At 42.5% G+C, this 16,433-nt stretch overlaps 1 protein-coding gene across 1 annotated transcript in view; it reads right to left on the bottom strand.

Moving 5' to 3' along the window:
• ZNF423 (zinc finger protein 423) overlaps positions 1 to 16,433 on the bottom strand; it is a 280,738-nt gene that overhangs the window by 213,978 nt on the left and 50,327 nt on the right. The window contains exon 3 of the mRNA XM_069738512.1: positions 5,579 to 5,767. Within this exon, the coding sequence (XP_069594613.1) occupies positions 5,579 to 5,767 (189 nt within the window). The remainder of the gene's footprint in view (positions 1 to 5,578; positions 5,768 to 16,433) is intronic.

Here is a 16,433-nt window from a genome sequence, read left to right as displayed (position 1 = left end):
GCGAGTATCGGGTGGAGTCGGTAGAAATGTATTGACTCCAGTTAAAAAAAAAAAAAAAAACAACATCAATTATTAATTATGGTTAATTAAGTTATTGGCTTTGATATAATGTGAATATCAATTTGAGTGCCTATTTATTAAGTAATAACGGTGATACAATGATGTCCATACTATAACAGTAAATTAGTAACTGCTAATTATTGGTCATGTATGAAGAAGTAGAGTCGGAGCGTGGAAAATAGAAGGGTAGAAGTCAGAACTTTATCTTACTGGACTCCACAGTCCTGGCTGACAACTCAACAAAAATGTCCGGTTTAGTGAATGTGCAAATTTCACAAAGGTTAGGTTCACAAATTACATATTTGGCACAGATTTTAGGCATGGATTTTCCATGTGTAAAATCAGCACCATTTTACAGAACCGGCAAAGTGGGTGTAATAAAAGCCCAAACAGAGTATACTGTACCCAAACGTATAACAGAAAAAAAAAAATAATACATACACTCAGATGCCCCCTGATGAAGAGGGGCGAAACGTGTGTTGGGATGGCAGGGACACACAGTAACTAGCAACAGTGCATTTAAGTGTTCACTGTATTAACTCTTGACACATTTCTCAGCTTATAGGGAATTACACACACTGCTGCTGGTTACTGTGTGTCCCTGCTGTCTCAATGCACGTTTCGCACTACTTCGTCAGGGGCGTCTGAGTGTATCTATTAAATATAAATAAATATATCTATCTATATAATCGTCTAAGGGGCACTTCCGTCTGTTTGTCTGTCTGTCACGGAAATCCCGCGCCGCTGATTGGTCGCGGCCGCGACCAATCAGCGACGGGCACAGTCAGGCCTCGAATTCAGCGCTCACACGGGGTTAATGGCAGCGCTAACGGACCGCGTTATGCCGCGGTGTAACGCAGTCCGTTAATGCTGCTATTAACTCGGTGTCACCAACTTTTTACTATTGATGCTGCCTATGCAGCTGTCACCACCCCCTCTGGCTATAGTCACTAGCTGATAAGACTGCTTTTTCTGTGTGGAGCCTGCAATCTGCTTTCCCACTTTCCTTGCACACATCACTAGTCACTGTAATCTTGCAGAGGATCACAGGCCACGCCTCTCATTACATCACTGATAAGATCTCACTTGAGCTGCACACAGACAGTTAAGGTACCGTCACATTTAGCGACACTGCAGCGATCTAGACAACGATGCCGATCGCTGCAGCGTCGCTGTGTGGTCGCTGGAGAGCTGTCACACAGACAGCTCTCCAGAGACCAACGATCCCGAAGTCCCCGGGTAACCAGGGTAAACATCGGGTTACTAAGCGCAGGGCCGCGCTTAGTAACCCGATGTTTACCCTGGTTACCAGTGTAAATGTAAAAAAAAACAAAAAACCACTACATACTTACATTCCGGTGTCTGTCGCGTCCCCCGGCGTTCTGCTTCCCTGCACTGTGTAGGTGCCAGCCGTAAAGCAGAGCCGTGACGTCACCGCTGTGCTTTACGGCCAGCCGGCGCTCACAGTCAGTGCAGGGAAGCAGAATGCCGGGGGACAGACACCGGAATGTAAGTATGTAGTGTTTGTTTTTTTTTACATTTACACTGGTAACCAGGGTAAACATCGGGCTACTAAGCGCGGCCCTGCGCTTAGTAACCTGATGTTTACCCTGGTTACCACTGAAGACATCACTGAATCGGCGTCACACACGCCGATTCAGCGATGTCAGCGGGTGATCCAGCGACGAAATAAAGTTCTGGCCTTTCTGCTCCGACCAACGATGGCACAGCAGGATCCTGATCGCTGCTGCGTGTCAAACACAACAAGATCGCTATCCAGGACGCTGCAACGTCAGGGATCGCTAGCGATATCGTTGTCAAGTTGTTCAGTGTGAAGGTACCTTAACACTCTCTATTTTATAATTTGAAAGGTCTACAGCAGGAAGTAACAATCTGGAGGTCACAACACCACCTAACAGGTCAGAAACAGAGCCAAATTTTAACAGCAAGCAAATTGTAATATTTCTATATTTTTTATAGGCTTCACAATGCTTTAATAATCTGTGAGCCAGGCAACGCCCTTTAAATTCTGAGAAATCAACAGTAAGAGGGGGTGTACCAGAAATGTTGTGGAAAGAAGTTGAAAATTTTGTCCTAAAATTTTCAACTTTTTCAGTTTTACACCACATTTGCTACTTTTCTTCTATTTTTTTCCTGTAGATGGCTTAGTGGTCCAACAAATTTATTATAATTTCTGCCTTAACTCTGTAAATTTTTTGGCATAAATCTATGTCAGCTTCTACCTGCTTTGAGGCAGTGACCGGTGTTACATGTGAGGGTCACTGTATGTTCCCCCCAGGACGTGGACGGAGGCGTACTGAGGCCATGAGAGTGCATTGCAGCCACAGGCCTAGCTGTGGTTGCAGTGCAGACTAAAGTGAGTGTTGGTCTTGGACATGCTGGTTGTCCAAAGCAGATTTAGGGAAAACCTGCTCTGGCTTTTGTGTTCTGAAACTGACTACAGGATGGTAGTGATGCAATCCTTTTCATTCCTGGCCGGGGTTTCCATGTGGCTGAAGGACACAGGTTGCTAGTTAAAAAACCCTGCAGTATAGGGTTTGGGTGTGTCAGGGTCAGTGTCAGTCTGGAATTTGGAGGAGTACAGAGCAGTCGGCTCTGCAGAGCTCCACCTGTGTGAGTCACACACAGGCAAGCGGAGCTAAACAGCCAGTGGGGCCGAGACGCCTGGCACCCACAGCGGACACAGCAGTGCAGTCGCCCCCAGTAACTGGTCTCAAGAGGTGGACTCGTGTGTTTAGTGACTGTAAACTGGACGATATGGTTCCCGGCTGCGAACCAGAGGATATTGTGTACTACAGTGTTCCCCAACTCCGGTCCTCAAGAGCCACCAACAGGTCAGGTTTTCAGGATTTCATTAGTATTGCCCAGGTGATAATTGCATTACCTGCACAGGCAATGATTCCATCACCTGTGCAATACTAAGGAAATCCTGAAAACCTGACCTGTTGGTGGCTCTTGAAAACCGCAGTTGGGGAACACTGGTGTACTGTGTGATGCTGTGAGTAGAACATTAACACAGTGGTGCAGTCGTCCACGGCAATCAGGCCGAGGTGGACTTGCGTGTTTAGTGACTGTAATCCAGAAGATATGTGCCCGGTTGCGAACCGGAGGTGGACTGTATTGTTCCCAGCTGCGAACCAGAGGTGGACTGTCTTGTTTCCTGGCTGTGAACCCGAGGATATCGCGTGCCTTGCTGTTTGAGTTGAAAATTAAAGAGACTTTTGTTTGCTGGGTCACTGGAAATGGTGCTACCGATTCACTACACTGCCATAGACGTGACATCATGCCATGACAAATTTCTCAAAAAGGTTCACACCTCCTAATAAATTGGGCAAGTTTTACTCAAGCACATCTAGTCTGCTATTCTATCCTGTGGAGTACGATAAAAAAAATGCATATCATGGGGTATTTGTGGTTTTTTTAGCATGGAAGTCTATGGATGTTAGTGTATATCATTCATTACAACCCTTTACGGCATACACCAGAAAAAGCTCAAAGTGTATTTGTTAAACAGTAGAAAAAAAACTGATGCATACAGCCAATAATATGTCAATCTAACACTGCATGATGGGGGGGGGACACAAAAATAATATTTGTTTTAATTTCGTTTGATATTTTCAAATGTCACCAGGTCTAAACGTAAAAGTGTTCATCCTCTTCATAAATGTTTGAGCACACAACCCATCCAGTCATCTGATGGGGAGGAAACCTTCTGGCTTACAGAAGTGCTTTATGCTACATTAAAAACATAAGACAACAATGAGGCCGATACACTAAGTGGTAATAAAATTCTATTTCAAAGATCCATTTTCAGTGAGCATTCTGTTCCATGGCACCGGATCATCAGATTTAGTAAAAAGCTTTCTCAGCATGAAAATTAGGCTTCTTCACAGGTCTTATAAAAATGAGAGTCTTATTTTAGGAGTTTTCTATGCACTTATTTCAAGTTTGCTGTTGTGAAGTCTTTATCCCAAATAGTGTGAATAGTGTCATTATGCTTTGTGTGAAATATAAGGCAGTGCTGAAAAGTCAATTCTTAAGAATAAAATTAGAATATGTATGTACGGTATACACACTACTGTGCAAAAGAGCTGTAAAGTAAGCATGCTTTTAAAAATAAAAGTGCTAATAGTTTATTTTTTTTTATCAATTAACAGAATGCAAAGTGAATGAACAAAATTAGAAAACTAAATCAAAGCAATATTTGGAGTGACCGCCCTTTGTCTTCAAAACAATTCTTATTTTGAAGAAACTTAGCAGCGAGGTTGATTCTAAACATCTTGGAGAACTAACCACAAATCTTGTTGCTTGTGCAAATTCCTCTGCATTTGATCTTTTTTATCCGTAAATTACCCTACTGTGAGCGCCGGCCAGCCGTAAAGCAGAGCGGTGACGTCACCGCTGTGCTCTGCTTTCCAGCTGGCCGGCGCTGACACAGTGCAGAGAAGCACAGCGCCGGGGGACAGACACCGGAATGTAAGTATGTAGTGTTTGGTTTTTTTTACATTTACACTGGTAACCAGGGTAAACATCGGGTTACTAAGCGCGGCCCTGCGCTTAGTAACCCGATGTTTACCCTGGTTACCAGTGAAGACCTCGCTGAATCGGCAACACACACGCCGATTCAGCGATGTCTGGGGGAGATCCGGCGACGAAATAAAGTTCTGGACTTTCTGCTCCGACCAACGATGGCACAGCAGGATCCTGATCGCTGCTGCGTGTCAAACTCAACGATATCGCTAGCCAGGACGCTGCAACGTCACGGATCGCTAGCAATTTCGTTCAGTGTGAAGGTACCTGAAGATAGTTCTTAATGACACTGGCTCTATGTTTGGGGTCATTGTCTTGCTGCGGAATAAATTTCGAGTCAATCAGGCGCCTCCCTGATGGTATTGCATCAAGTCTGCCTGGGATTATACGTAGAATTAAGAGACCGGAGGATTTGTGGAATCCTACATCTACAGAAGATCTGTGGTTTGTTCGCCGAGTTGTTTGGAACTTGTTTCCTTCAAAAACTGTGTGCAAGTGTACAAAGAAGAATTGATGCTGTTTGGAAGGCAATGAATGGTCGCACCAAATATTGATTTTATGTAGATTTTGCTTCACTTTGCTAATTGATAAAAACAAACTATTAACACTTCACTTTTTTAAAGTATATATATATATATATATATATATATATATATATATATATATATACATACACATACACATTTCTATATTACAAGTATAATAAATATATTTATACACATCTCTCTCTTATAGACAGTGTATATATTATATATAAGTTTCACTCTAGGTCTTCAAATGAGCTATGATGAAAGGTAGGGATGATTTCGGCAGGCGAGTCTACCTTAGGTAAAACAATAAAAATGACATTATCTATAAAAAAAATGACATGATTAATTTGCTATTCTCGCTTAAGACCCCCTAATGCTGCATTGTCCAATTACTCAGCTAACCACCTGTCAAACCTGCAAACTTAGTTTGGGATTACCTCCGAGGCAGTGCTGGGTCCGGTGCTCCGTCAGCTCGGCCAAGGAATCGAAATCCTGCTGGCAGTTATCGCAGGTGTAAATTGACTCGTCCTCCAGCTCCTCTTCCTCAATCCTCTCTTCCTGGCTGGTCACGCTGTTACCATCTTCCAAACCTCGTCCCTCTCTTTCAGCCTCCCTTCCAGGACCACCTGCAGGCACAGGAAGAACATAAAGTAACAGAGCCGTCTTTCACAAAACACTATAATTACTTTTTTTTTTCTCTCTCTCTCCATCTAACTTTAACATGAAGTCAGTTATTAGTTGGCTCGACATGATTAACTATTTAATCCCGGCCACGTGCATCAGCATTTAGATGGAAACGACAGACAAAATAAATATTCTGTCATTACAGCCAACATAGAGAGGTCAAACTTAAATAAACAAGAACAATGATGAAAAGATGCTGGGAGAAAACATATACCGTGCATAAATGGTTCTTTATAAAATCCTCTAACCATACGTCTGATACAGCAGTCAGCCAAAAACGGAAGAAAAAAAAACACAACATACAACTGTGCAAGACTCAATTTCTGAACGATTAAAAACAAACAACCATAACTATTAAGTAATAAACAAACATGCCTCTATGTTATTCCCACAATATGGTTTCCGACTGCAGATCAAAAGACTTCCTAGGAACCCGCACATCTTTGTGCACTCCTGCTTCCAGAGCAGCGCACACCACCTTCCAGAGCAGCGCACTCCTGCTTGCTTCCAGAGCAGCGCACTCCTGCTTCCTTCCAGAGCAGCGCACTCCTGCTTCCTTCCAGAGCAGCGCACTCCTGCTTCCTTCCAGAGCAGCGCACTCCTGCTTCCTTCCAGAGCAGCGCACTCCTGCTTGCTTCCAGAGCAGCGCACTCCTGCTTGCTTCCAGAGCAGCGCACTCCTGCTTGCTTCCAGAGCAGCGCACTCCTGCTTCCTTCCAGAGCAGCGCACTCCTGCTTCCTTCCAGAGCAGCGCACTCCTGCTTCCTTCCAGAGCAGCGCACTCCTGCTTCCTTCCAGAGCAGCGCACTCCTGCTTCCTTCCAGAGCAGCGCACTCCTGCTTCCTTCCAGAGCAGCGCACTCCTGCTTCCTTCCAGAGCAGCGCACTCCTGCTTCCTTCCAGAGCAGCGCACTCCTGCTTCCTTCCAGAGCAGCGCACTCCTGCTTCCTTCCAGAGCAGCGCACTCCTGCTTCCTTCCAGAGCAGCGCACTCCTGCTTCCTTCCAGAGCAGCGCACTCCTCCTTCCAGAGCAGCGCACTCCTCCTTCCAGAGCAGCGCACTCCTCCTTCCAGAGCAGCGCACTCCTCCTTCCAGAGCAGCGCAATCCTCCTTCCAGAGCAGCGCAATCCTCCTTCCAGAGCAGCGCAATCCTCCTTCCAGAGCAGCGCACTCCTCCTTCCAGAGCAGCGCACTCCTCCTTCCAGAGCAGCGCACTCCTCCTTCCAGAGCAGCGCACTCCTCCTTCCAGAGCAGCGCAATCCTCCTTCCAGAGCAGCGCAATCCTCCTTCCAGAGCAGCGCAATCCTCCTTCCAGAGCAGCGCACTCCTACTTCCAGAGCAGCGCACTCCTACTTCCAGAGCAGCGCACTCCTACTTCCAGAGCAGCGCACTCCTCCTTCCAGAGCAGCGCACTCCTCCTTCCAGAGCAGCGCACTCCTCCTTCCAGAGCAGCGCACTCCTCCTTCCAGAGCAGCGCACTACTGCTTCCAGAGCAGCGCACTACTGCTTCCAGAGCAGCGCACTCCTCCTTCCTTCCAGAGCAGCGCACTACTGCTTCCCAAATGGATTAACGGTCAAATCCGTCAGTAAGTGACCTCATCTGAGCAGACTTTTCCATCCTGATTTATGACCACAACAAAGCTGAACTTTGATTTGCACTTAAATCAGCATATAAGATCAAGCTGACTGACAAGCTTTTAGAGTTAACTCTTTGGCAGTCAGTTATGTACTAAGATACGTGTAGGCTGCAGAAGCCAAATTCTTTAAGAATACCCTACTGCAAATATGTTTTAGCCATTTTTGCAATAGGGTGTTTTGATATCCTTTAAATTTGATTCTGAAAAATAAAGGGGTAAGTAGGGTAGGAATCCAGAATAAGGAATGCAAAGTATAAGGCAAGCTGATCGGAACTTTTCAGGCCTGTAGACTATAACAAAAAAAACTGTAGCTGCCCGGCAGTAGCTGACAGTAGAAAGTAGGCCATGTTTATAGCAGTCTGTACTCTGTGATACGGTCTGTATTGTGACAGCCAGTGTCACGAACAGGATGCATGGGTGAAGACTTAGAGGGACAGTTCGTTTTTTCTGTAATTCTACACTACGATCAATAATTCATAAAACATTAATTTTAACAGTAGGGCTCAATTTCTACGTTATAAAACATCTTTCCAAACTTTTGTATGAAGTAACAGAATTTGTCTCTTGTCTTTTCTCGCAAACAACAGCAGCCGGAATGATAGAGAAATAAATGATTTGTTCAGCCTCACAGCTAATAGTGTTTGCCTCCTATGACTTACAACTTAATAAAATTGATCTCTCTGCAGCAGCGGGCTGCCGAGCATTAGAATGGGGCTATCCTGGAAATGTGAACATTTTCTGAAGTTACCTTCTTACAACCTCCTAAAGTTCTGACCTCCGAGACCTTCTGACTGGGTGTTTGATGTGGACCGAGAGCTGGAGCAGTGTCAGAGAGATACCGGAGGGGCCAGACTGAGCGGTGGTTTACCAAGACGCAATATCATAGGAAGCACACAGTAACACCCTGGTTGTACCCAGACGGATCGAGTACTGCAGCATACACAAAGCTTCACCATACAAGAGAAAACATACTTTGTATTAAAGTAACAGCTTGCCATAAAAGCCACGTAATAATGCAAGCGTAATATGCAATAAATTGTAATATTTTAGCTTAGTTTTGAGAACCTGAAATGGCAGACCTCCTGCACTAATCAGAGAAAGCCTCAAGTTCCATGGTGTCTCCATTTATGACCCTTCAATCTGTCTATTCAAAGTGAACCATACTCCATCCTGCCATTGCCGCATAGGTTGAAGGGAAACGCTCACACAAAAAGCCATACATAAAATTTTGGCGTTCTAAAATCCCAAACCAAATCAGGGTGTAAAACCATACTGGTCGAAAGAAGGACCTCTAGAAGAAAAATTAGAATGTCGCTGACATCACATATCTGGTCATTATAGATCGGAGAAACCACTCTAAGACATCCAGTGTAAACAGGTCTCAGAGAGTATACAGGTGTGAGGAGCAGGTCCAGTGGCAATCTCTAGCTGCTGGTCAGGAGACCTCAGAATCGCCTCGTATGGAATCCATGGCTCTTCTTTTGATTAATTTACATGGTGCGACGTCATCGTTGCGGCATCACACACGTCGCGCCAGTCCGGCTAATCAAAAGAAGAGCCATGGATGGTGGTTCTTAGGGCTCCTGACCAGTGATCATAAATTACAGATATGTCTGATGAACCAGGTCCTTCAAATCAACTCACACTAACTCTAGTAGAGGTCTTAAAATAAACCAGGCTTAACATAAAAATTTGCGGACATTGAAGTTAGCACAAATCAATTTGCAGGGCCTGATCTAGTGGCCACTTCAGTAATTTGTTGGTTCTGGATGAGAACACCAAAAACTGCCTTCTACATCCTGGCAGCTGTGGCTCTTCTTTTGATTAGCCAGCTTCAGACAATGTTGTTGGGCCAGGCCGGCAACTCAGAGGAGCCAGTAATGCAGTCAGATAAGAAGCGGTTCTCAGAGCTCCTCTCGGTTGGCCACAGATTACCTATGTGGCTGATGGACCGGGGTCCTGCAAATGAATCCCTACCAACTCCAAAACACACTCTTAGTTGCCTTTAAAATTAGGGATAACATAGTAACAGTTATTAAGGTTGAAGGAAGACTAAGTCCATCTAGTTCAACCCATAGCCTAACCTAACATGCCCTAACATGTTGATCCAGAGGAAGGCAAAAAAAAACCCATGTGGCAAAGAGCAAGCTCCACCTTGGGGAAAAAAATTCCTTCCCGATTCCACATATGGCAATCAGACTAGTTCCCTGGAAATTACCATCCCAGATATTTATGGCATATTCACACAATCACGAGACTCACATGTCTAGGTCCAGAGAACTACCCCAGTCTTGCGCTGCTATGAACAGAAAAGTGACTGCGCATTGTAGGAAAGCAACTGACAAGGTCCTGGATGGGAGGAGAGTAACACCGTGGCAGCTAGCCTCACTGATGTGAATCTTGTAAAAGAAGGCTCAAGTAACGGTAACGATAAGTTGCGGAGAGGGATCTTTTTAATAGGCCGGAATTTTGGGGTCTGGGCTTTAGGAGCGGCTGGAAGAGTTGGATGCGACTGGCCGCTCCACTTCTGAAGGCCGATTTAACTATTTAAGGCAACTGGGCTATCTCAGTGGTGTTTGTGTGTGGCGATGGAAAGACCGATTTTATGCGGGTCACTTTCCGCCATAGGCTGACTTGTCGTTGAATGGATGAGCCCACTCTTTGATTCCTTATTGCTAGATGGACTGTTTGCTTAGTTTGCTTCATCCAGAATTTTTCAGAAATGGGAAAAATGTATGTTTTTTCTTTTGTAGTAACTAGACATCAATATAAAATGACCTAATGAAGCTTTAGTTTGATGCTTATAGACCGTACATTCAATATGTAATATATTCCCCAGCGCTGTACTGGGATTGTTACCACTCACTGCCTCCAATGGGACTCACAATCTGAATTTGATGTCTCCGTTGAGCTACAGCCCGACCTTTTACATTTCACATATTGTATTATCAGACAACACGATGATTCCTACCAACATGTAAGGAATCCTCATCACCCATCTTACACACTAATTGCAGAACAGAGAATATTCTTTACCAGTTTAGAGGAATATTGATAATGTCGCTTCAACTCCATTTTTACAACCTTCCTCGTGTGAAAACTTTATACTTCTTAATTAGTTTTTCACAAATGTAGGCGCCCGAAGGGAAATAGTGAACCAGCAATATTTACGGACGGTGGAGCACATTTCCCAGCGGCACGTTATTTGCCTGTATGTATAGCTATATCATGCAGTAAATCAATTGACAATGCTTCTTCTCGCGTCGGATCTGTTTGCAGGTTCATATGTATTATACATAAGGAAAGCAATGTGAATGATATATATATAAGGTGGTGTAACGCAATAGTAATATGCTCCTTACTGCTAGAGGAGAACAGCTCTTTCTTAGATTTACTGGAAAACTACCTGCAAATGTCAGCTTTACTTTCACTTAAAGGGGTTGTCCGCTTTATTGATAATTTTAATTTATGTTGCAGAAACCTTAATATATATATGCATTAGAAGTTAGCAAAACTTTCTGACTTTAATACACACCTATCCCGCTCCCGAAAATAACCACAGAGACAGGCTGTGATTAGACTCACTCATTGGCATTTTCAATTAAAACACAACGCATGCGCTAGTTTCTGTGATATCCAGGACCTGAGCAAGCGCAGTTGAAAGTGTGCCATCACCTTAGTACCTTGATATTATTGAGCTCACCACAGGTAGAGTATAGTATGGTATGAAGCCCCCCAAACACATTAGATAATTTTTTGGCAGAACAATGGTTCGACCGGCATCTCTCTCGGCCGTCTCTCCCATACTCAAGAAGACTGCTCGCTCTGACGCGCGCTCATGTGTTCTTTAAGAGAGAGCAGTTGACAGACATCTCTGCATGTGTGCTTATCTCTAGAGAACAAAAGGGATAGTCTGTTCGAAATCGTACAGGCTGGATTCATAATTTCCCCGAAAATCGTCTGTCGGGGGCTCCTATACACATTAGGCTACGTTCACATTTGTGTTGTGCGGCGCAGCATCGGCGACGCAATGCACAACGCATGCAACCCTGACAGTTGCGCCAAAATGACGCATGCGTCACAAAACGCAAGACAACGCATGTCCATGCTCCCCCCATGTTAAATATAGGGGCGCATGACGCATGCGTCGCCGTGGCTGCACCCGACGCTGCGCCGCACAACGCTAATGTGAACGTAGCTTTAGACTGTTGGCCAAACCCATAAATAACAGTGGGTTCAGATGATCTAATTCTTATGTTTATAGGGGGACCTTAAATATTACATAAATCTATGTTTATGGGGGCCTTAAATGTTACCTAAATCTATGTTTGTGGGGGCCTTAAATATTACATAAATCTAAAGGCCACCAAACGCATTAGATAGCTTTCAGTCGAACAATCGATCGGCCAACAGCTAGCTCTCCCAAGTCTTCCACACACAAACTCTCGACTAAGTACCCATGTGTTCCCCATGAGAAGGCCACCGTCCGAATCCTACGTCGGCTCAGTACTGTGTAGAACAAAAGAATAGGACGTTGAAATTCAGCATGGCGGCCCCTTCTCTTCCCCAACATCTGTAGAGGGAAAGTTGGGAATGTCAGCCAAACTCATCAGTATTGATATCAGTATTGATATCAAGATCGGCAAATTTAGTGCATGTGTATGAGGGTCTTAATGTGGCTTTCAAGTCAAGGTTTATACTTTTATTATGAAACTTCTTTTTAAGACATCACTTCAGTCTAAAAATAAATGACTAACCCTTTGGTAAATGGAGACTTAGGAAAAATGCCAAAAACAGGAATACCATGGTTTTATTTTTATTTATTTTTTTTTACAAAATTTGGAATTATTTTCCATCCTATTAACGTAAAACACTGAAGGTTGTAAACTGGCAGCTCATTCAGTCACTTGCCTCAACCAGAAGCATGAACCTTCTCAATATTCACAATGATAAGAATGGGATATTAATGTGCTCTGTATTGATATTACCATCACGACGCCCCCACTCCCACTCTCTACGAGGTCTCGCTAAGTTATTCTCAAAATGTGTCCAATACTTGTAGGAAAATGCCTCTTCTAGTCTCCCAATTCCTAATGGCAGAGATTATTTCAGTGCAAGTGGAAGGACAAAGGCGTCCAGGTGGACTGAGCATGTGTGACCACCGGCAATGGACAGGGCGCCATAACACATATAAAAAAGCATAAGTTATTGGAAATGTATGACCAACTTTAAAAGATATTGTCGGGTGAAAAGAAGTTATCAGCTATCCACGAGATAGGTGGTAACATGTATTGGTGGGGGTCCAACTGCTGGGACCAACTCCAATTACTAGAACGGGGAACTTTTAGCCAAATTACAGAATGACTTGTCAGGTCAGATGTTCACCTAGTGCTCCATTAATACTCTGTTGGGGGGCCTCCGAAAAAACTTAACGGGGCAGAAAAATGTAATCAGTGTGGGTTTCAGAGGTTGGACACCAACCGATCCATAAATTATCACCTATTCTGTGAATAAGGGATAACTTACTTTCGATGGACATATTTTGGGATCCAGTGGGCGGTTCTATCAGTGACTGACAGCTTTCTTTGTATAAGCTTTCAGTCACTGATAGCACCACCCACTGGACCAAAAATCCCCAAAAGAGAAGACGTTTTAAATTATTAAAACCCAGGTTATACTAAATATTTTCTCATAAATCTATATATCAATCTACTCCGCTTTCCCTGATCTATAACATGGTGCCTGCAGGTTGGACTGCATTTTATGGTGACGGATTCCCTTTAAGTTTAAAATGACAGAGAATGTAATTGTTGGGGCTCTGTGGTCTGTGCCCACCACTGATTGCTAGAAGAAAGGGACTATGGACCCTCAATACCTTTTTTTGTTTGTTTTCTGATGTGAATTTCCAAACATCAGTGGTCAAAATCTTCCATTCCCTGCACTAAGGCTGCATGTTCATGCGAAATTCCTCCGGATTACCGAACTTATTATTAATATATTGGGAAACATTTTTTATTTTTACATTTTACCTATGAAAATACAGTTTGTGAAAGCGATGACACTTATCAATTAGTGAGTGGATGTGTTAAGGACACCTTTCTTGTGAACAAGAACTGCTGACTGCTTTTCGCACGGGAACTTTACGAAACTTTTTTAAAAATTATCGTAGGTCATTTTTACACATTTTTTTTTTTAAATCTTGCACATTTTTTACAAAATTGTGTAAAACGCATGTGACCCAAATAAAACAAATTTAGCAATTGCAATTTTGACAAACAAAAAAAAAAAATTTGTTTGTGCCCGCCGTTTAGATCTGCGCGACAAATAAAAGGTTAAAAAAAGCGCTGTGCATTAACATAATACCAGTTTAATTAATCTAATTAGGAGCGGGTGTTTTGTGCAAACATTGGGAGAAGCTTTCGAAATACAAAATATCAAAAGTGTTTTAATTGGGCTCGTCAGCGTATGATGAACGTTGTCCGCTCCGCGCGCCGTCTCGGGGGGCACCTGTGAAAAGGTGGGAGCGGGCTTCTTGCGATAGCAGACATTACGCTGCGTTAATAATGACCCTCTCCTTCTAATGAAAAAAAGAAATGTTGTTGTGATAGCAATTAAGCTTGCAAAGATTTTCGTAGAAAGGAAATTAGATTTATTTGCTCGCCATCCTCTTGCTGATGAAGCATCCACTATTTGGGAGAGGCTCTAATTAACCCTAATTTAGATGATGTGCACTTTTGGATAAGCACTTCCCTGGGTATGATCCAATTATATAATAATTAGTGCTTTAAAACAGTATTTTTTATTATTATTTTTTTTTTTTATCTCTGACCCAAAACTCCTAACTTTTGTGCTTAAGCATTTTACACAAAAGAAAATTAAAATAAAACACATTACAATAAAAGTCACATTAAAAAGGCATTAGCCGGTAATATGAAGAAGTGCGCCGAAAGCTGGCAACAACGTACACAAAAATAGTGACTGGTCAAAGCTCTGTTCTCCGGAATGCAGTGGCCCGAAATTTTGATTAATTGCAACATTAAGAGGATATAAACCCTCTAGGATTCTACATTACAAGAAATGATTAAAAAGAACTGTATTGAGGTGGTCTTAATATCACAGCGTTGCTAAAAGGAACATCTAGAAATTAGATCTTCACTTGGAATTATGACAATGCGCCAGTTACGATCCAGCTGGAGTTATGGTGATGCGGTGGTAACACATTGGCATGGAATGGTGGAATTTCTTTTGGCGCTAGATTTTAGGAGCTTAAATCCAACACCCATCTATAAAACATGAATGCATTAATTAAATTGAAGGTATCAGAAAATTACCTTTTATTCAATTCAGATTTTTTTGTATTACATGTATTTTTAATTTAATTTTTTTTTTTAAATCAGAACAATTTTTTCCATAATGCAACCTCTATTTAAAAAAAAAAAAAGTTGTAATTTATTTTATTTTTTTAAGACGCCTGAAGAGTTTTCAGCAGGCTCATTATCATCAGAGGCATTATTACAATGACAGGTAACACATCTATACACGGCTAATAACACAGGACTGACCAATCACAATAGGAGATAGCATACTGACCCTGCTCCTCCTCCCTTCAAAATGAGCATGCTCATTAGATAATTCTGAACATAGGTTCAGGGTTTGTTCCTTACAAATAATGTACATGTGTTGTTTCCTGAAACAACAGGAAGTACGACTCTAAAAGGCCTCAGTGGCAATTGTAAAATTGCAATATTTTTTCTTTTTAACAGATTGTAATAAAAATTATACTGTAATATATATATATATATATATATATATATTTATTTATTTTTTATTTATATTTTTTATATATATTTATATAACACAACGATCACCTTACAATGCTCAGACTGGCCGGCAGCTCTCATGACTCGAGCGTCATAGCTGCATATAAATACAGGCTGTCACACTTGACGAGGAGAGCCGCCGGCCAGTTCAAGTTCTGCGATACGATAGTCTTCCCTGTTCAAATGTGCCCTATCCCATCTTTTTGGAGACTCCCAATTGCTCTATCGTGCGCAAATGTTTATATCGTATTTAACTTGAATGCTCCTACATGATACAGTTGTGAGATGCACTAAAACTGTGCAACTTGTAAATCTTTAAAACAAGTTTAGCGTCAATACAAAAAAAACAAGGTTCACATTGAAAAAAAAAAATTGGGGGAGGGGGGTAAGTGCAGACTATTGTGCCACGGCAAGTAAATAATATAAAATCAATAGTAAGAATCAGGACCACGCTCAGACTCTACCCCTCTTAAAGAGAATCTCTAATGTAGACTCGCAAGTTGTACTGAGGACCCCCGGATAACTTCGAGAATGCAGGAGCAAAACTTTTGAATCAAGATAAAATAAAAATAATAAGAATAATAATTTTGTTTTTGCATTATTTATTCTAGATTCATTCACGGCCGTAATTAAGGCTGATCATAAAATCCAAATTGCTCATTGTTGCAATGAAAAAAACCTTTGTATTTCTGCAATTACTTTACTTTTTTGGAGGCAGACAAGGGCCATTTGCTTGGTAGACGTAAGTGATTGTATCCCAGCATGATGGAGCCCTACTGTGAAAATCCCCTACTTCTAATACAGTCATAGTGACACGGAGACCACTGACCATAACCTCTCTAGTCACTCCAATGCTCCATCAGGACATTAAAATACTCTCAAATCCCATCCTATTAAAACACCTAGTAGTGGCCTGTGCTCATCAGAAATCACACAATGTATTGTGGGCTCCCACCGGCATAACAGCATTACCCAGTCAGAAAGCAGCGCATTAAATGCCATTTCATAATGTACCCAATTAAACCTCGGCTTTAATTTTCTTAAAGCCAATCACAATGGCATGCATAGGTCCAATGAAGTGGATAATTTTTGGATTCCCAATAATTAGCACTTAAGATTACTACCGCCATTTAGGTGTACAGTTGGCTGCTCT

This window comes from Ranitomeya imitator, chromosome 9 (genome assembly GCF_032444005.1).
Source record: "Ranitomeya imitator isolate aRanImi1 chromosome 9, aRanImi1.pri, whole genome shotgun sequence".
Lineage (NCBI taxonomy): Eukaryota > Metazoa > Chordata > Amphibia > Anura > Dendrobatidae > Ranitomeya > Ranitomeya imitator.
The sequence above is the reverse complement of the archived record's forward strand: the minus strand, read 5'-3'. Positions and strand labels throughout refer to the sequence as shown.